This window comes from Bison bison, unplaced genomic scaffold (genome assembly GCF_000754665.1).
Source record: "Bison bison bison isolate TAMUID 2011002044 unplaced genomic scaffold, Bison_UMD1.0 scf7180017864371, whole genome shotgun sequence".
Classification (NCBI taxonomy): domain Eukaryota; kingdom Metazoa; phylum Chordata; class Mammalia; order Artiodactyla; family Bovidae; genus Bison; species Bison bison.
Genome location: NW_011494943.1, coordinates 11,292,434 through 11,314,799, shown reverse-complemented (window position 1 = coordinate 11,314,799; position 22,366 = coordinate 11,292,434). Strand labels below are relative to the sequence as shown.

The 22,366-nt window shown below is 43.2% G+C and overlaps 1 protein-coding gene across 2 annotated transcripts in view; it reads right to left on the bottom strand.

Annotated features, from left to right (window-relative positions):
• RPTOR (regulatory associated protein of MTOR, complex 1) overlaps positions 1 to 22,366 on the bottom strand; it is a 322,527-nt gene that overhangs the window by 244,087 nt on the left and 56,074 nt on the right. For both annotated transcript variants that reach the window (XM_010856300.1, XM_010856301.1), the window contains exon 2: positions 5,998 to 6,100. In XM_010856300.1, the coding sequence (XP_010854602.1) occupies positions 5,998 to 6,100 (103 nt within the window). The remainder of the gene's footprint in view (positions 1 to 5,997; positions 6,101 to 22,366) is intronic.

Genomic DNA, 22,366 nt, shown 5'->3' with positions numbered 1-22,366 from the left:
GGATAAATGGAAAGAAGGAAAAGTAGATGGTAATTGGCGTTTGTATAAAATTTTAGCTCTTCATAAATCTTGCCTGCAAGCTCTTCAGCATAACCCTCTGTATTTCATGATGCTTAGAACTTGACATTGACATGGACTTAGTCCAACATACCTCATAACAAAGAAGAGAAAGCTGAAGCTTAAAGTGGTCAGACAACTTGGTCCAAGGTCACAAAGGTTCTTGGTGGTGCTGGCATTCAGCCAATGTAAGAAGTGGAGTCTTTTTTTTAACCTCCCATCTTCTCCACATTTACACAACCTGACTACCACATCCTACCCAATTTTCCTTCAAAAGAGCCTGCTCTCCATCACTACGCCTACACTGGTCATTACATGATGGTCACCACCACCATCAACTATGGTGGTGTTGGTCCCACCAGCAGCTTCTCATGTTGACACTATAGAGATTCCCTGCTCCCAGTCAGTTCCCAAAGATGCTACAGGGGACAGAGGGCAGAGGGCAGGGAGCGCAGTAGGGCTCACTGACCTGTCTCCTCTCAACCCACCTGGAGACCAACCAGCATAGTGAGTCCTTCTAAAATACTGCTTCTATGATGTCACTCCCCACAAAAGGCCTACGGTGCCTCCTGAATGCTCCCACTTAGATAACATGCAAAATCAGCAGAGCTAACAGACTCTGTCAAAACAGTGGAGGCTTGGGGCTGGGATGACTAGAAGGTGATAACAGACAAGATGGGCTTCTGAGCCACTGATAATACTGTTTCTTGATCTGGGTCTGCTCAGCTTGGGAAAAGTTACCAACTATACACTTGGATCAGTGTACCCTCCTATACACATGCTATGCACAGATGCTCAATCATGCCAACTCTTTGGGACCCAATGGACTGTAGCCCTCCAGGCTTCTCTGTCCCAGGGATTTCCCAGCAAGAATACTGAAGTAGGGTGCCATTCCCTTCTCCAGAGGATCTTCCTGACCAAGGGACTGAACCCGCATCTCTTACATTTCCTGCACTGGCAGGTGGATTTTTTTAACCAGTAGCACCACCTGGGAACCCCACATATGCTATACTTTAACACAAATTAAAAATTTAAAAACATGCAGAACTCACTGCTCAAGGAACATCTGTACTTCTCCATAGCTTGTATTTAGTGGACATTTCCTAAGTATTTCTTTGCTGAAATATGAACAAGGTTTAAACCAAAAGTCATAAGAGCAAGAGGCCTAGGTGCAGGCACAGGGTGCACCCAGCATCCAGCAGCAAGGCCCAGACAAGCCCAGCAAGCACTCCCAGGGCTGTGCCCACAGCCAGCTCCTTCTCCTCCCAGGGTTCATTCTCACCTCCCCGTGCAGACCCCAACTCCCCATACGGCCTGTTTCAACTCCACCATGTCTGCTGAGTTCGAGGGGCCTGTCTCTCTCGTGCTGCTACTACTGCTGCTAAGTCGCTTCAGTCATGTCCGACTCTGTGCGACCCCATAGACGACAGCCCACCAGGCTCCCCCGTCCCTGGGATTCTCCAGGCAAGAACACTGGAGTGGGTTGCCATTTCCTTCTCCGGTGCATGGAAGTGAAAAGTCAAAGTGAAGTCACTCAGTCGTGTCCAACTCTTAGCGACCCCATGGACTGCAGCCCACCAGGCTCCTCCGTCCATGGGATTTTCCAGACAAGAGTACTGGAGTGGGGTGCCACTGCCTTCTCTCTTGTGCTGGTCTTTTCTAACACTAAATCCTAAGAAGCATGACTACATTCCTATAGATACCTCTGCAGTTAACAGGTAGGTCTCCACCTAACATCTGTTGACCAACTCAACTATCTGTCAAGTCCAAGTCCGATATAAGGATCAGACGACAGGCTGTGAAAATGTCTGTAAAACCAAGAGCTGCACGCAAAGGCTTTCTACCACTATTTTTAGCTCATCGACACAGGTCTCTTAATATCCACATGTGGAGGGAAGAAGAAAATGCTTTTCTCTAAGAAGAAAAACAAAGTGCCTTCCAAATATTTTCTTAGGATAAGAGAATTCCCAAGCATCCAGTGAACTCACAGCCATCTTACCTCTGAAACACAGCTAATAGATGCAAACGACATCAAGGCTAAATGACGCTCCCTCCCCTTCAGCGCTCAGCTCATCTACACTCCGCTTTCAAACACTGATCCTCTCAGGTACAGAAGTGCTCCTCTTTAGTGGGATTGTTTTTAGTTTAATGTGGGGCCATAAAACAAAACAGCCTCTCCCCTGCTTCCCTGAGCGCTGCCTCCATGAAATAAAACAGCATCTTACTGTCTAGAGGGACAGAGGGGCGGCACCCATGTCCGCACACCCACTCCTGCTGGGCAAGCTGGGGCCCACGCGCCTTTCCGCCTCCCTCGCTGGAGCTGGAATCTGGGCCTTGGCTGTGCAGCAGCCCAGCAGGGAGGGCGGGCTGTCACTGCTGGGTAGCACAGTGCATCCTCTACTTACGTATCCTGGCACCACAGGAAAACCTAAAGGGCCACTTCAGGGACGCTCAGGTACATCCTCTGAGCCTCTGGAAGTAGGACTCTCCCCAACATGTGTGGAGACTGTAGGCACACAGGTACACAAAAAGGGACTAGAAAGTAAGAATTTGCCTATTTTTCAAATTTCCAGACCCCTTATCCCTACAATCAGGGCAGTTTCGACCAGCAGTCTCACCATTTGATGTGTGTCTACAGCCATAAAGCAATGAACTCGTAATCCCCACCCAGCCCCATGCACAGAAGCATGGTTTTTTCCCCTCTCTGTTCCTCTCACAGAAGGAACAGAGGCAGTACAGATGTGGGAACAGCTCACGTTCCTACCCAGCACCTTGGCCTGTTGGGTGGGGTGGGGAGGTGCGTGCAGGCCGATGGTGGCTGCTCCTGGCTGTGAACAGTCCCCAAGTTGAGCCCTGTTCATGTCCCAGTTAATCGCCCTCCAGCCAAGAAGTGGGTGCCATTATCAGCTTCATTTTGCAGAGGAAACCAAGGCCCCAAATGGTTAAGTGACTGCTTGAGTGAAATAGCTGGAATGAATAAGCTGAGGTCATGATGAGTGCAAAACCTTTTGATTTCTGGTAACAGAGCACAAAATGCTAAGACCAAGTATAAAACATCGATTGGCTGCCTTCTAAACGGGAGCATCTTTTTAGGTTATTAGAAGGTACCAAGCCCTGCAAGGGGTCTTCCTCAGGACTCCTTTCCCAGCCATGACATGCTCCAGGCATACCATCCTGAAAAAGGCAGAACCAATTTGTCATCAAGCCTGGATCTCCCTGCCTCACCAGCCAAGCCATGAGTTCAAGTCGAATAAACTGAAAGTCTGATGATGAAACATTAACACAGACAAAGCACCTCTTCCCCCAAAATGCTTATTAACTACAAAAGGGAAGAGGGGAATCTTACAGCTGAAGTTCAGGTATCAACTTAATTAAATGATAAGAGAGCTACATACCCAGCAATGAGATAAATTAAAGTCATGTGCCACCTGATAGGATCCACGGGGGAAGGTGGATCTCTTCCATGACACTCCTGCCAAAGAGGCATAAACAAAATGTAATCCAAGGAACCACTGGGGACATTCTGCTAAACAGAGCGCCTATGACCTTCTAAGTGTCAAGGTCATAAAGGTTAAGGAAAGACTGAGGCCTGTTCCAGGCTGAATGAAACTAAATTAGGGACAATGTGTGAAGCAGGAAAGAGTCTTTGTGCCGTAAAGGACCTTATGGGGACACGTGGCAACCCTGAAAATGCAACCCAAGGCTTACCCGGTAGTGGCACATCCATGTTAATCCCCTGTCTGTGAGGACCAGGTTGTCATGAAAGAGAAAGTCTTGTACGTAGCAATCATACGTTAATAGATTTTGAAGTGACGGAGCATCATTTCAGCAGCTCACTTTCAAATGAATGAGGAAGAAAACTGCTTAGAGCGCCACATGCAACTTTTGAAAATGTTTTTTCAAAATAAAAATTAACACATAGGCTGCCAGACACCATTACAAATTTGCTGATTCAAATCTCTAAGACTTTCCCCCTCCCTTATCCCATATTGTTGAAATTACCATAAGGACTTGCTTTTTAATAAAAGCCAAATGAAAAATTTTCAACTCACTAAAGGCAATACGTCCTGCTGAATTCAAAATCTATTGAAATGATTACAAAGTAGATTGCATATCTAAACTTCAGAAAAATTTTAAGACTATAACATTAAAAAATCTATTCGTTTGCTGGATTTCACATCAAGAAGAAAGTAAGGGATTCTCTGCATTTTTATTAACACTGTCCCATAAATACGGATCAAAGAGACTACGTGAGATGTGAGGGAGGGTTCTTTGATTTCTCTTTGGGGGCAGGAGTGTAGAAAGCAAAGGATTCCTGGAGAATCTAATGAAAACCAAAGCCCCTCAGCCCGGAAGGTACACTTCTTTACTCAGACACCACACCCACACAATCCCCAGGAGTGCACACTGGGATCTGGGCTGAGAAGTCTTATGCTAAAAACCTAACAGAAGAGTAGTAACAGAGGGAGGAAACAGAAAACAACTGATTAAACGCAGCTTTGACAAGGGGTAAATGAAGTGGAAACAGTCAGTGGTGGCTAATAAGAAGTCAATTTCAATCGGCACAGTCACCAAGGGATGGCAGAGGGCCAAGAAAGCATCTAAGAAAACTGGCCACAGAAAACAGCTACTGTCACCGGGCTGGGAGGACAGGGGGCCTGTGCTGCAGGCAGGAGGCTATGAGATAAAGGCTGTCATCCTAAGATACCTTCAAATAGTGAAACAGGTAAGTAAAGTGGGGGAAAAAACCTATTTCCCAATTCAGATTATAACAATTTGTAATTTTTACTGTTTAAAGCAGATAAAGGGAATTTCTGCTTTTGTTTAGACTAGAGAAAGCTGCAGAGAGGTGGGGTATGGATTGCCCCAATCCTACCAACAAGAGAAAGCTGAAAATCCAATGATGGACACAAAGGAAACTCATACTGTGATGGCTTCACTGGTAAATTATACCAAAATTTACAGAAGAAATAATACCCAATTCAATACAAACTCTTCCTTTAAACAAGAAAGATGGGAATATCTCTCAACTTGTTTAATGAGACCAGCATTGTTTTGCTACCAAAACGAGACAAATATGTTGCAAGATGAGAAAACTATCGACCAACAACCCTCATAAGCAGAAATGCATGATTCCTTAATAGAATATTAGCAGTCAAATCCAGGAATATATGAAAAAGATAAAACAAGTGAAGCTTATGCCAGAAGGCTCAACAAGATCAATCTATATAATTCACCCCATCAACAGACTAAAAAAGAAAAGCCCGGTTATTATCTCATTAGATGTTGAGAAAACATTTGATAAGATTCAACATGGATTCCTAACAGAAACTATCAGCAAACTAAGAATAGAAGTGAACTTCTTAACTTAGAAAAGACATCAGAAAAAAACTTTGGCTAGTGTCCTGTCAGTGGTAGGAGCCTATAGCTTTCTCCCTAATGTTTTCTCTCCAGAAACAAGTGAGGGTTGTGCTGCACCATTTCTAGTCAACAATGTGCTAAGATGCTCTGGGAGGGCGACAACAAAGAACAACTCCGCCTCCTCCTGGAGAGAGGCAGGTGGAACTCTGCGTTGCGCAACTGAGGCACCTGCGCGCAGGTATCAGTGCTTCAGGGTTTTTTGGTTTGTTTGTTTGTTTGTTTGTTTAAGTGTATATAACTAGTACTAGGTACCAGATGCAGGGCAAATTTAAAGGAGAAAATTATATAATCCAATAGTCATCATTTAATCAATTTTTCCTGAGACACTCTCTCCATTGCAAATGGTAAGTAAATATATCTAAAATACCTTAAAGGTTATATAACTGCAAGATGAGATAAAATCTTCAGATTTACACAAACCAATCACAGGCCTGCAGTGGACCAAGATAGGCCCTGCCAAGCCAAGAACCCCATGCAGTGACCCCTGCGACAGGTGGTAAGGGAGGGACCTGCACTTACCAATCCAGCATTCCAAACGCGCACAAGGGGTGGTCTTGACCACATCTGGAGGGTCCACCCCGACGTTCAGGCACAAAACTAAGGCAACACTGACGGTCTTCATCTGGAAACACAACAGAAAGAACAAATATTTCAATACAAAATTCACTGATGAGTTTTCCAGTTGTTAAAATGTTCCCATACAGAGCCCTCTGCATTCCCAGCCAGTCTTCAGTCGTCTGTCACCTGTGCCCCTCTCCGGGTATTTCACAATTAAGACAGGGTTTGAGTCAAGCAGGCAGATGGAGACAGGTACATGGCAGGGGAAGCTAGCTTTTCTCAGGCTTCCTTAAGATATACTTCAGAAACAATTATTTGATCAAAAGATGTAAACATTTTAAGACACTTGATATACTGTGCCAAACTACTTCCCAAAAACTCTTGCACAAATTTACACTCTGACCAGTTTATTGCTATTCTTATTATTTAAAATTGTTAATTATTTAATGAGAGAAAAAAGTATCATACTGATTTAGTTTGCATTCTTTAGTATTAATAAGGCTGAATTTTTTTTCCAAATATTTGTATCCTTTATCTTCTGTGGATCTTCTACTCATGTTTACACTATCATTTTTGTCTACTAACGGTGATCTTTGCTGATTGATTTTCACAGACTCTTTACATGTTAAAGATGGTGTCCACATTGTTGGTTGTAAATATTTCCCTAGTCTAGTGTTTGCCATTGGATTCCTTCCTCTTTCTTGACATACTACAGCCCTGGGCCCATCAGCTGACACACCTTCCTCCACACCTGCTCCTGCTCAGGTCCAAGGTCTCCGTGTTAGGAAAGGTCAGCCCCATCTACCCAACTGCCCAAGCCAGGAATCTGGAACTCATCCTTCATTAGTTCACTTGTTCAACAACTTGTCCAACCCATCAGGTGCCAACTGCGGTTTTTAGAAACTGAGGACATATTAGTAAATCAAAGAAATAAAAATCCTGGGGCTTCCCTGGTGGTCCAGTGGTTAAGACTCCATGCTTCCACTGTAGTGGGCCTGGGTTCCATCTCTGGATGAGGAACAAAGATCCCATGTGCCACAGAGCATGGTCCAAAAAAAGGAAAAAAAAAAAAAAACCCTGCCAGGAGTGGGGAGGCTGTCATTTCAAATAGGGTGGCGGCAAGGAAGACCACTTGAACCTCTGCTCCCTCCACCTGGGTCCTGAGCGCCAGCGCCCACTGTGAGCATCCATCTAGCTCGTTCATCCTGCTCCTAAATGTCTCAGAGTCTGTCAACTTCACTATCCCAACCCCAAGTCACCTCCACGTCCAACCTGTGCTCCACCACTTTCCTAGGACCCCTCTCCTGTCTCCCCCAGTCCAGGCTTTCAAACACATCAGCGCACTGCCCTGTTTTCAGTCAGTCCCCCAAACCTTCAAGATTTACTATGAACTGCTCCACATGCTATTCAAGGCCTGTAAGCTTCAGCTCCTGCCAAACTCCCCACTAGTGTCGGGTCTCACCCTCAATCTCTGTCCTCAGTCCACCTGGCATGACCTCTGGGTCTTCAGACACATGGCCCTTCTGTCTGGAGGGCTCCTTGCCTGGTCTCACCAGCTTGGGCTGTCTCAGGTTCAAACTTCCATTCCTTGCAGAGGCCTTCCCAGATCTCGTCAGGGCAGACCCATCCACTCAATGCCACCCCAGCATCTGTGCCTTCCTCTTGGCAGAGCCAGGCTGGTCCACATTCCTCTGGGCACCTGCAGCTCCTCCAAGGTCAGAGCTGACACATGGGAGCAGACACCTGACCCAGTGACCATCTGCTGAGTGAGTGCCTACAGGGATTTTCCTCTGACATTTTCATTTGCTTCATATTTCACCCATTTAATCCAGCTGGATGTTATTTTGGTATATGGTACCAGGTGAGGATGAGATGGTTAGATAGTATCACCAACTGAAAGGACAGGAATTTGAGCAAACTCTAGAAGATAGTGAAGGACAGAGGAGCCTGGCATGCTGCAGCCCATGGGGTCACAAAGAGTTGGACAGAACTTAGCGACTGAACAACAATACAACCAGGTGAGGATTAATTTTTTCTCAAAGAACTACCCAATGATGCCAATTCCCCCTGTTAAATAACTTACTCAAACTCACAGGTTTGTAGTAAGCATATATTCCACATAGACTGAATTCTATTTCTGGGTCATACCTCACTGACTTAAATAATTTATCCTCACAACATTTCACAGTGTTGGGAAACCCAGTTTTCTTCCTCACAATTTTTTTTATACTTTTACTCAGCTCTATTTATATTCATCTATTTTTTTTCCAAATTAATTGCTATTCAATTTCTTAATCCCATGGAGATGTTGTTTAAAGTTGTTTAACCAAACTGCCCCATTGATAACACTAAGTTTTTTTAATTGTATTTTTTGATCGAACAATTTCACACATAAGGATCTGTCATAAGAAATACAAAATATAATGAGAGAATCTTCTACGTGTAATGACTTTCTTCACAGCATTTCTTATCATGGAAAACAAGTGGGAACGACCTAAATTTTAGGCAAATGAAGGAATCTTTAAGCACACCATTATATACTCTTAACAGAATGACACAAATTCTTAAAATGTTAAATGAATAAAAATGGATTCAAAATACAAAAACATTACATTTAACATATAAACCAAACTTGGCAAGACATAAAACATCCTTATGATATTCTATTTTTCCATACAGGAATACAGTTTATTCAGATTTCAAGCTTATTCAAATTTTCTTTTAATTTTTCTCAGTAATGTTTTTATAGCTTTCTTTGCCAAGTCTTGTTCTTTTTTTTTGCGGCGGTGGGGTGGGGGTGGGAGGAGGTGGGGTGGTGCACATGCTGTACGGCATGCGAGCTCTTAGTTCCCAGCCAGAGGCTGAACCCGTGCCTCTGCATTGGAAGTACGGAGTCAACCACTGGACCTCCTATTCATTTCTTTTTTTTTTTTAAACATAAATTTATTTTAATTAGAGGTTAATTACTTTACAATATTGTATTGGTTTTGCCATACATCAACATGAATCCACCACAGGTATACACGTGTTCCCCATCCTGAACCCCCCCTCCCTCTTCCCTCCCCGTTCCATCCCTCTGGGTCATCCCAGTGCACCAGCCCCAAGCAACCAGTATCATGCATCAAACTTGGACTGGCGATTCGTTTCATATATGATATTATACATGTTTCAATTCCTGTTCATTTCTTTTAAGATTATTTCTGGACTGTTCACAACTATTTGGGAGCAACATGCTACAAACCATGTATTTTGCCCACAGTAGTTTCTTACTGATTGCTGAGTTGTCAGAATAATGTTTAAGTCACTTCACTAAATTCTTAAACATAACTGCTTTCAGGTGACTCTCTCCAAGTTTTGTTAGCATACAAATATACTGTCTGTGAATAAGGATGAGTCTAGCTCATTCTTTTTAATAGATTACTCTTTTTCTTTATTAGGTCTCACAGCATTACACAAATCTTCCAAAACCATATTACTAATAATTACAAAATGATGACAGTGGTGATCTTTGCACTTGGTTTTAATAAAATTGTCATAAATGTTTCATCATTAAGAATGATGATGGTTACTGATATAATCTTTATTACATCAAGAAAATATTTCTGTTGAAAACAGAATTTAAAGTTATATGAGGAAAAAAGGAAGTATTTTTGTCTTTCCTCTCCCAACACTTAAAAAAAGCATTTATTAATAATAATCTGTCTTTAAAGTAATTGCAACCCTGTGTCCAAAGACATATTGAATAGAGGAATAGTATTTTCTCAGAGACACAGACAAGAATCTTCTCATTATGAACCATAAGAAACAAATTTTGGCTCCTTGACCTAATGTTAAGGGAAAAGGTTGAAAAATAATCAGAGAATAACAAGAATTTTGTTAGTCATTTTCCAGTATTTAATCGATCAGTATCAACAATTCCATACAGACGATTGATTGTTTTATAGCAAACTTACTTTTGTGTACAAGTTGCTTAAAATGAGAAGCTTCTGGAAACATTTCTGTGCTCTTCCTATGGCCCTGGTGAATAAAACTACTAGCACCTGTCCTTTGCTACACTTAAATCAAGGGCGTTGTTTCTGTGCTCTATAATGTGGAACTTTGAGGTCTCCAAGGGGTGTTGGTTAAACCCTGGAGCAAGTTTTAAGTTGCTTCTTAAAACAAGTGTTGCTTTCCTTATAGTCATCTGAGGGTCCTCTGGGCGCAAGAGGAGCCTTCCATGGACAAAACATTCCACATGGATCAGGGTCTCTGCCTAGACTGTCTGCGCCACCGCAATTTTGTGTTTTGTCCTCAATCTGCAGAGAGAGCCCACTCAGATCCTTCACCTCTTACGAAGCCCAGGGGAAGGACACTACACTCAGGGGTCTGCTCTAAGGCCCACCCCACCCACTGTGCCTCGGCCAGTCCCTGCCTGTTACAGACCCATGAGAAAGGGGTCGAGCCGCCTTCTGGGCTGATGAGAGCTCAGGAACGCCCCACATTACCCGCTTCTCTTACCTCCAGGAGTTAACACCTAGGTCTCAGGCCCAGTCATTACTGACCATTTCTGAGCAAGAATGGCCTCCACATGCCAATGCTGACTCCCTATCTGGCAGATGCTATGCAGTCACCAAAAGCCCATGAAGGTGGTTGTGCCCCCACCTTAAGGAGGCATGGAGGGAGTAAGGAATTTGGAGAGAGGCACCAGGACTAAACCCTAGTCACTGGGATTTCAAAGCTCCATCGCCGGCATATGTGCCTCATCTCTCTGGGGTCAGGGAGGTGGTGCAGGGTGAGGCAGAGCATTTACGTAGCATTCCCGTGATCTCTGGTCATAATCCTATTTCTCCCACCTCATCTGACACTCTAGAAAGATTGCCTCCCCTCCACCCCTACAACTGTAGTTAATGAACTCAGTAAAATAAATAATTTCTAATTTCATTCTAAAAAGTACGACCTCTGAGGCTCTCAAAGTCCTTAGACAGAAATACTAATGGAAGCACAATCATCACTCTTTACTATCCTGCGAGGCAGCTTGTGGGCCCCGCCTCAGCAGGCCTTCACCAAGTGCTGTGTTCATTACTAACCAAACGTTACTGACAGCAACAGTTTCTCCGTGATTGCTTTGAAGGTGAGCAACAGGAGAGCAGGGCCCTCAGAGAGAAAGTGTGAAATTAGCTCCACTCCATAAATGAAGACATGAAAGGAATTAATTTGATTCATCCTGGCTTATACAATACACACCTACCCTATATCCTACCTTTTAAGAAAACAAGGGGGAAAGTCTCAAGAATACATTGATACGTGAACTAGAAACATGTATTTGGCCTAACACTTAGCTACCAATTTAATTCCACAATTGGACCAAAGACATTACCAGCAACTGCCCTCGAGCCAATCAAATATGTCTGAGCTCCCCTGCAACTATAATGGCATTGGCTTGATTTCAAATGTGGTGGATTTTCAATCCTTAGCTATACCCAAAAGTGTCCTTTTCGTCTTTTATTTTCATTTCTATGGTAACCTCATTCCAAAAATTCTAGATTCATGTTTTTTAATAATACAGTTACAGCATTAAGAAAATGTAAGGGCTACCAAATTTAGCGTGCAAAAACTGCATAATAGTACATAAAATAATCATTTTGGACTTTAAAACAGTTCCTCCCCAATGCCATATAATTGAAGATGACAGAGTTATAGCTCTAGAGGTTAATTTTGCATTTGAAAAGATCATCATTCTGAGAAGCTCTAAAACATTGGGATCACTAAAAATGTGTGACCTTCGACATGCTGGTTTACTCCAATCTCTCCTGAACAACTCCCTCATCCTGAAATGATGCCAATGATCTCTTAGGCCCCAAGACTTCTCTGATCCTAAAATTCTGACTCCAGGATTGGCCTCTCCAGCCGTATGGGAAATATCCCTAAAGGCATGAAGCATGCTGCCTTAGGATTCTAAATTCAACCCAGAGGTCTCAATACTACCTTGGAAGAGGCTTGGTACAAGGGGCGTCTGATGCTGTTGTAACAGCCTGGGCAGTTCCCTGTACAATCCTCTGGCATCAGAGTTTTGAAATTCACGACTTTTCTAATTTGCAAAAGGATAATATGGTCTATATCCCATATGGCATATAACACACAGAGAAGGGTCTGGAGTAACATCCTATTCAAAACTATTAAAATTTCCACTGAAATGCACAAATATCTACTATCCAACAACCTTATACCAGCTCACAGCCCAGTTTTGCCCTCAAATGAGTTGTGAAAACATTTTCAATATTCAGAGCTTTTTGGATTTGAGAATTGGAGATAGGGGGTCTGTGGACCCAGATCACTGCCCCCACTGAAAGCCTCTGTATACTACTTGTCACCTTGCGAATTAAAAATGCATTAATGCATGTCACCAAAGAATTCAAAACAAAATCACAAAGAATTCCTTTATTCGTTTCTTTCTATTCAATTATCTGATAAACCATATATTTTTTAAAAGACAGAGTGGATCAAACTTGAGTATAAATTCACAGGCTGCTGTGCACAATGACATCCAAGCTGTTATGCAGAATGAAGAAATCATGTAGGTTAAACTGGCCAATCACTGCTTTCTGCTCCCCAAACCAAGAGTCTGACTCACTCCTATTCCTTCCGACATAAACAACTGAGCGTCATGGAGAATAAACAGAAAGCAAGACTAGGATTTGCCATATACGCCACAACATTCACTATTCCCCTGTTCGTCTGAGGCGAAGCCACCCAATTCCCAGCAGTACTCATTAAGATTCAGAGCATCAAGCAAAAACTTTGAGCAGAGCCGAAGCTATACAAATACATAATTTATAAAGAAAGTCAGAAACTAGAACATACAGCAAACAGAGTAGATGCACCACAGGAAGAGTGGGGGGAATCAAGCTACTGACGAAAAGGAAAAACTGGCTTGCCTCCTGATTCTCATCCCAAAGACTGCTAGAAAGAAATGAACAATAAACCTAGCAAGAAGCACATCAAACAGAATTTTTGCAACCAAGACCTGTAATACAAAACAAGATACTCATCACCAGCAGCAACTGTATGAACTTGGGCAATCCTGTTTGTCTGTTCCTTTGTTCATTTCAATGGGAATTGGCAATGAGGGAGCGGTTCTTTAATGTATGAGCTCAGTTTGTTACCTTGAGCCACCGGCCTAATTTGGGTTTAAACACTCTTTTTTGAGGCCAAATTCTGTTTATAGTTCCCTGTCTAGATTTTCCACTAAATCCACCTTCACTCCTGTAAAATAGCCTAATAAAAAGGGAAGACATAAGAGGTAACTCTTCAACATGGAGAATCAGAAAGTCTCATCCAGAGATGTTGTCTCAGACGGGTGCAGAGCTCTCCCCTTCTCCCCCTCCCACTCCATCCGAATGCTGAGGACACGTGGAGCAAGAGTACTTCCAACATCGGAGACCCTTGGGAAATTTAGGTTTCTAAAAACCAAATTAAAGAACTGCATACAAAATAGGTTGATTACAGAGATCATAACTGCTTTAAACAAGCCAAAGAAATCCCTTCTCAAAGGAATACTACACTGATTCTTTTTGTGGTTCCTTCATGAAACAGATGGTCTCCCCTTGGCGCTACCTTTGCAAACCTGGGCATCTGTGATGGGGGTTCTACACGCCCCCCTGGTCTGAGGAGCCAGTCTACTTGCACTAATGAGCTGAGTGAGTGAGGAACCAAAAATGACGTCCTTGCCTTTTCTTGTAAACCCCTTTTGGGATGAAACTTAAGTGTGTACACACACATACACACACAATTAACTCTTCAGTCTGCTCCCTCATAAAGTGACAATAAAAATACTTGTCACAGAGGGATTAAAGAAGCTGTCTATACTGAAAAATTAACTTTAAATAAGTCGACAATATACAAACAATTCTGTTGAGGCCTCAGGGTCTGACTTGAGGGCACAGGTTAAAGAACACTCTGGGTCATGTGCTGGAGCATCTACAGGTTGCACAACTCTGTTGGAAGCTGGCAAACTTTGTAACATGGGCACTAGATATAGATCTCAATAAACTTGTTAGAAAAGACATCTTTTCAAAGAATGTTAAATAGCATGAGATATACCCAAACATAATCTAAGTGGAGAGAGGAGGTAAACAACCAGATCCATAATTCTTATTTCAAATATGCAAGTACACGTACGCTGAAGACACAAGAGTTAAAAAACAAGATGTCACAAGTAGTTCTGATCTCTGGGGAGTGGAAAGTGTAGATGATTCCTCTTTTTCTTTCTACCTGGCCCTGCTGTGTGTGTATTTTCAAACTTTCTACCATGAACATACGTCATTTCTATAAGCAAATGGAAAGGTTATAAAAATTATTTTATCACAATAGTCAAGGAGTTTTTGATGTGTGCCTAGATGTATATATCATCTTTATTGTGTCCTGAAAATAAAGAGAGTAGCTTGTTCGGTTAGCTGAAGCTTGGACTAGTATCCAAGGCAACGAGTGGGCCAGGATCGTATGAGGAAATGCAATGTGGGTGATCCCCAGGGAACCTACGGGGACAGCACTATGCTAACCAAACTGAGCACGGCCTCATAATCAACAACACACTGGTCTTGGCAATGTAGGGAAAGCAAATGGCTCCAGTCTATGTCTTCTCCACTCCTTCCCAGGTTAGGACACAAGATAAGGCCCACTGCTAAAATTGCTTTCATGGGAAAAACAAGATTTTCCAATTCAATAAATGGATTGATTTCAAGGCTGTTTGGAGGTTTGTGTCATTTGATAAAACACTGAACTGCTGCTTTACCACTCCTAATGTAAATTACAATTAGCAACAGCAGCATGGGACTGAGTCATTCACTCAGGACTAATTTTTCATCCCCTCTTCATTATCCAGCATATGTTACCCGCAGTACAGACTTCATAAAAACAATTTCAAGGCAAACCAAAGCACACAGAGGTCCCATGCTGGCTGAAAAAATATACCTGAGGTGGTTGGAACACCTTGGTAACAGGCATTTCACCACTGAAAGACAGGCTGCTATATGTGGCTGTTTTCTTCTAGCCCCATCCAGCCTCTTGGTTGGGCCACCATATGATATGAAGCCATTCTCAAAGGTCCCACAGCTCCAAGCAGAGGGCAGTGCAGATTCTGCTAATGGAGACCTTGAAGAGCATCAGCATCAGGAACTGGCAAGCGGGCCCCACTAAGCCATCAAGGCAGAAGCGTGGCTAAACGGATGTTTTTCAGGAAGACTAACTCATGACAACAGCTAACATTTACTTGGGAAGGAAGAGGTTCAAAGAAAGGAAATTAGCCAGGAAACTGCTACAGAGAAACAAGAAGACGTGTACTGGATACATGCAGGGAGAGTGGGAAAGAAAGAAACCTCTATTTCAAAGAGAATAGGGGACAGCATGTGCTGCTAAGTGGGTGCTGGAGATGAAAGGCACAAGGAAATCAAAGGTCCTGCATGGCTGCAACTCTGTTAATAAGCCGTCATTTAAAAGCACCCACGGGAAACCACACGGTAGACATCTGCCATCTGACTCCCCATAACCTTCTTAACACCTTCCATACGTCTTGATAACCTCCTATGTTGTGGGCCCCACCTTCCCTAAGTAGAAAGTAAAAACAATGGTCTCAGACTCTCTTGCAGCTAAGGGGCCAGCATGTGGCCTGGGCTCCTCCAGACAGATACACCTGCCTGAGAACCAAGTTCTGAATCCAGTAATGCCAAGTTATAGCTCCACAGGGAACTCTGTGGCTGAGGCACCTGGCTCTGGAGGGTGGCAGCCACACAGTTCTTAGGTTCATACCATATGTACCAGTGGTTCAGCAGCTACAGAAGCCCCCTTGGGGTCTTCATGGGGGTCTGGCCCTGGGTCCTCCCAGGGATCTTCAACACATTTCTTTTCTGCTTAACCTCACAGCATGCACTCCAATGCCTATAACTAAGAATCCGTAAGGCTCTTTAGGGGTGAAAACATTTGGAGAGTACAATCATCATTGGATTTAACTATATGGGCATCTTATATTAATCACTGCTAGAATCAAGATTGCCGGGAGAAGTATCAATAACCTCAGATATGCAGATGACACCACCCTTATGGCAGAAAGCAAAGAAGAACTAAAGAGCCTCCTGGTGAAAGTGAAAAAGGGGAGTGAAAAAGCTGGCTTAAAACTCAACATTCAGAAAACTAAGATCATGGCATCTGGTCCCATCACTACATGGCAAATAGATGGGGAAACAATGAAAACAGTGACAGACTTTATTTTGGGGGGCTCCAAAATCATGGCAGATGGTGACTGCAGCCATGAAATTAAAAGATGCCTGCTCCTTGGAAGAAAAGCTATGACCAACCTAGACAGCATATTAAAAAGTAGAGATGTTACTTTGCCAACAAAGGTCCATCTAGTCAAAGCTATGGTTTTTCCAGTAGTCATATATGGATATGAGAGTTAGACTATAAAGAAAGCTGAGCACTGAAGAACTGATGCTTTTGAACTGTGGAATCCCTTGGACAGCAAGGAGATGCAACCAGTCCATCCTAAAGGAAATCAGTCCTGAATATTCATTGGAAGGACTGATGCTGAAGCTGAAACTCCAATACTTTGGCCACCTGATGCAAAGAACTGACTCATTGGAAAAGACCCCAATGTTGGGAAAGATTGAAGGCGGGAGGAGAAGGGGATGACAGAGAACGAGATGGTTGGATGGCATCACCAACTCAATGGATGTGAGTTTTAGTAAGCTCTGGGAGTTGGTGATGGACAGGGAAGCCTGGTATGCTCCAGTCCATGGGTCGCAAAGAGCTGGACACAACTGAGCAACTGAACTGAACTGAACTGAACTGAAACTAATTACCAACTCAGACATCATCAAACCAGGGAACTAAAGACACACAATTTTGCCAACGTACTATTATCCCAACAAGTGGCACTTTTGGCTCCAGTCTGACACAGACTAGCTGTGTCTAAGGAAGGGAAGAAGGAAATGAAAGGTAAGAGCTGAACCATCACCACCAAGAATCTTCCTGAGTCCTAAACACACTCAATCTGAAGGCACCAAAAGTTGTATCTTAACCTCACAGTAATTTAGGTCTAAAACGGGTTCTTGCAACTCCTTTCCCTTTGGTATAAAAATGGAGCCCACTAAGTTCTCAGCACAGCACTTCTTTGCCTGCCCGCCCTGTATCTCTTACAAGTGTCCTATCCTAATAAACTCTTCCCTTACCTCTCATCCTGCCTCTTGCTGAATTCTTTCTGCACCAAAACAGAAGAACCTCTGCTCTACTGAGCCCTGAAATGTGCTCTATGGTTTCAGGACCATGGCCAGGGACATGCACAGCAAAGAGGAGAGTGCACACCTGCCAGGAGATGAGCTTCAGCGTCATCTACAGGAACCGGGCCCACGGAGGGTCCCTGGCTCTGAGGAACTGTGGTGATGTTTATGTACTGTGAATCTGAGTTGCTTTTTGGTCTTTTTATAAATAAACACACACACGTCTATATATTGGAAATAACTATTGGCTCTAAGTGGAAGACCCAAAGGTTTTCACCATACCCTTCTTTCAACTTTTCTACTTGTATGAAATTTTTCAGACTAAAAGCCCAGAGGCAATCTACATTGAAAAAATAAAAACTGATCACAAGAATCCAAGCAAAAATGAAAGTAGTTTCCAGGTAATAGAAAGCATTTTTGTTTCCATGAGAGGACAGTTCCGGAAACCATTCTCCCCAGCAGACTGCACACAGAGCTGCCCCACTCTAAAGGTCCACAGAAAAGGCAGGGGCCCACAACATCCACACAACTTTCTGCCGTTCAGCTTAGCTGACGGGGAGTGCGACAGTAGCCTGAGCCCAACACTAAGCCTGGAGATCAGAGAACTTTCCAGGTTTCCCTTCAGGAGTGAGTTCTAACTCATTGAGAACAGCAGTACTTCCTGTGGCCTTCTCTTTATCAGTAAGTCTAGACTCTCCCTCAGCTCCCGTCACGTGGGTCAAAGGACCACTCAGGAAGCTCTACCTCATGTGCCCGCCCTCTCACAGACCGAGCTGCACGAGAACCACAGACACATGGGTACAGCGTGAGAGCACCACCTCCTGCCCTTCCCCAGGCAGAGGTCCCACACGTGGCACCTCCCTACCAAACCAGCTCCCTCCCCGCACCAATAGCACCAACAGGACACCCCAGCGTTCTGTAACTAAATAACTCACAACAGCAACCAAATACTTGCTCACTTTAATAAGCTAAGGAAACTGACAACAATGGAAACATTCCTCAGTACAAGAACAAAATTCAGTAATGCTTTCCATCTATATCATCATCGTGTGGTACAATCAAGCTTCTGCTGCACAAACCAATACTAGGAAACATTTCATATTTTGCTTAGTTGATTGTATAATGAAAACAGTAAAACTGAACAAACACATGGAGAAGAAGAGAGGAGGGAGAAGCGGGGAGAGAAGGAGGGGAGAGGCCAGTTCCTGCTGGGAAGTCTCTTCTCCTGCTGAGTGCCCTCATGCTCCTGTCCTCTGACCTCTCCTTGTCATCATCCCTACTTCCCACAGCCCCAAACCTGCTCCATTCGTGTTGCCTCCTATGTGAGTGAAATGTACTGATGATTACCCAGCTCTAAATCTGGACATTTCACCCCAATCTAATGTTCTCAAATTAATGTCCACACATCCCATCTCCATCCCCTGGTTCAAGCCTCAGCCTGTCTCTCCTCCATGACTCCAATGGCTCCCCTCCAATTCAAGCTCCTCTATTACATCTCCATTTTTAACACCATGGATGCCTTCCATACTGACAGCCTAACTATGCCATCCCATCACCCTGGACAGCAGTGCAAGGCCCAAAGGATCATTCCTTTACATTCATATATGCAGCCAATGAGCTTTCCTGGTGGCTCAGATGGTAAAGAACCCGCCTGTGATGTGGGAAATCTGGGTTGGGAAGATCCCCTGGAGGAGGGCATGGCAACCCACTCTAGTACTCTTGCCTGGAGAATCCCATGGACAGAGGAGCCTGGCAGGCAGAGCCATAGTCCATGGGGTCACAAAGAGTTGGACACGACCGAGTGACCAAGCACAGCACACATGTAGTCAACAACTACCAAAATATACAACACTCTCTCACATTCTTTGCCTTTTTTCTGCCGGATCACCCTTTGCTTTATTACATGTGCACACGTGCACGTGTGCATGCACACACATGCTGCATGCAGATTTCGGAGAAACTTCCATCTCTACACCTGACTCAACTGTTAATATTGATTTGTTTTAAAAAATGAAAGAAAAAAAACAAGAAAAACAAATAGCAAAAACTAGGAAAAAGAACAAAAAAAAATACAGACAAGCCCTTTCTAAAAGAAAAAACTCAAAAGGCCAATATACATACCAAAATCTTTGCATCCTCACTATTTCTTAGAGAAATAGATGAGATACCATTTCATATCATAGGACTGGAAAACGCTTTCCAGTCTGACAATACGTATACTCGAAGGTTGTAGGTGAAGAGGAGCTCTGGACACTCCTGGTGGGAGCATGAAGGCACTACTCCCTGGAGAGGATTCCGGCGACGTGATGGAGTGGAAGGGTGTACGTGTCCCACAGCTCTGTTCCATTATAGCAAATACCATAGACATATGCTCACACAAGTGCAAACACAGGCACGATAACGACGTTTGCTGGGCTGTCTCAAGAAGTGAGAAAGTTAGAAACAACCTAACTGTCTAACAAGAGGGACTGGATGCTTGTGCATAGAGCTCTTCTCCGCAGGGGACAAATGAAAGATTTGTACTGAGATACCAATGAGGCTATGAATATTACTACATTTTTTCAAATGAATGCAAGGATTGGAAAAGAGTTTATAAAAGCTATGAAGGTGAAGGGCAGCGCAGAGACTCCTCTGACTGTAGGAGAATGAGTAGCCCACCCATGAAATCACCATGGCGATGTGTCCAAAAGGGACAGACAGCAGACGGGAAAATCTGAATCAAGCACATTAGGAAAGTTTTCCACTTTTCCGGGAAGAACCACTCCACCCCATTCAATGCTGATGAGAGGACAACTGGAAACAGAGACTGTACTGTATGCAATGTCTCCTCAGCTTCAATGTCTCTGGCTCAAGTCACAAGCTGCCTCACAAGTTTCTGCTTTGCTGTTTTGGGTGCCTTAGTCCCAAACTTGGATCCTAGAGTATGAACTATGTCATCACCTTCTTGCAAACTCCTTCCAGTGTCAAATGAAACACCATGTCAAACAAAAGTTAGCATAGGATACAGGCCTACTGGACAAACCGACTATTACACACTGCAGACATCTGAGCTGTTACCATGCTACCTGAGTGCCTCTCAAAAGCAGCCACAAAAGTCCCCTGGCTAGAAACAAGAACCTTCATGCTCTTGTAAGAGCATATTATGCTGTGCTTTGAGAATATCTAATGAACTTGTGACATGATGACCCGCTCCTCTGCTGAACCCCACCTTCCCAATTCCACCTCTGCGAGAGCCCATTCAAACAAGAAAAACATCATCAAAATTCAAATTGCATGGAGCTTCTCTCCAAAATGCCTCCTACAGAAGAGTTCCTAGATACCAGCACCATCAAGGATGAAAGGATAAAAGTTAAAAGCTACACAATCTAAGACATGAGTCAAATAAAATACAAACCTGGGTATCCTTCTCCTCATCACAGAGAAGCACCACAAATGGTCCCATAATTAGCCATAAACCCGAGGTGCCACACACCCCCCTCGATGACCACAAATGTACTAGCCTATAAGAGGACCCGCAACTGTTAAGACAAACATTTAAAACAAAAAGTTGGAAACTAACAGTGCCTGCTAGCCTTTGAAGAGAGGAAAAAGCGAAACTGAAGAAGAAAATTTTATAACAGATATAGCCAAAAAGATAAACGTGCTTCTATTTGACATTTTTTTTTTAACATTTGCAAAGTAATGATAGGTCAATCCTCTATTACTGATTCTAATCCCAACTTGAAAGATGTGAGAATGAGGACATGCCAGGGATAAGCAGATTTCCTGAAAATAAAATGTAAATATGAATAATATGAATGTAAACAAAACAGCTGCCCCACAGAAATTGCTTCCAGAGGACCCTGGTTTCCAATGTGCATTTCTTCACAACCTGAATCCACATTAATAAACCTTTTCCACCTAAGACAGCATGAACTAACATTCAAACTAATCTGCCCAGCCTTTAGTTTTAAATGGCAATACAATGAAAATGATAACAACCATAAATCTAATCAAAACTTAAATTTATAGTGGTCCCAAAAAAGTAAATATTATATTTTAGTAAACTTCCTGGCCAAACTCCCCAAAACAACAGGGCAGCTGGTTGATGGCCAGAACCCTCATAAGAAAATTTCAAGTAGCTTGGCAATATTACTGAAAATGTCATACCACATACCTTGTAAACAGAGGGAATGCACGACTCATAAAAACGCTTCTGCCAAGATGGTGCGGTCAACCTCACTCAGTAACTGAATACCCTACACAAGATCACAGCCATCTAACACACGGCAAGCCCTCTCCATGAGAATCACAGGTTTTACTGCAAGTTTCCAGACTTCCATGTGCTGCGCTTTTGCTTTCTCCCTATCCAATAAAACTAGATGTTTAAGAAGCAAGTGGGGGGTGGGTGTAAGGGTCGATTTCTTTTTATACAATCAGAAAATCCATCTGAATCCCGCTGTGACACTGCAATAGAACCCCAGAACAACCCACTTAATAATAAGTTGTAAAAGTTTAAAATCCTAGCATCCTTCCCCTAATCTGAGCAACTTCTAGGCTACAACAACTTCAAAGGCAGAAAAGCCAAGTCCAACTTATACCGTGTTTTATTTTAAAATAAATAGATACATATATAGATTATAAACAAGAGAACAAAGAATCATGATATTGACCCTTTGCCAATTCCAAACAAATAATTTTGAAGAAAAAGTCCATGCGCTCTCAAAGGTAGATTGTGTAGTGTTGAGTGCCTCTCTGTAACACTCAGTCGAACAATCAATTAATCCAGCTGGAAAACAAAGTGAACAGAAAGGATTACCATTGAATTCAGGTGCTAGTCGCATATTTTCTTCTTCTGACCCCCAGAAATCGATGGACACGAGTTTGCGCAATCTCCGGGAGTTGGTGATGGACAGGGAAGTCTGGCATGCTGCAGTCCATGGGGTCACAAAGAGTCTGACACAACGGAGCAACTGAACTGAACTGAGTTGCATATTTTCTCTCTTTTTCTGACCCCCAGGCACACACACAGAGAGGCCATTTACAGAGCTCCTGATGAAGGTCCTCATAACCCCCTTGCTCTAACTTCTGAAATATACATT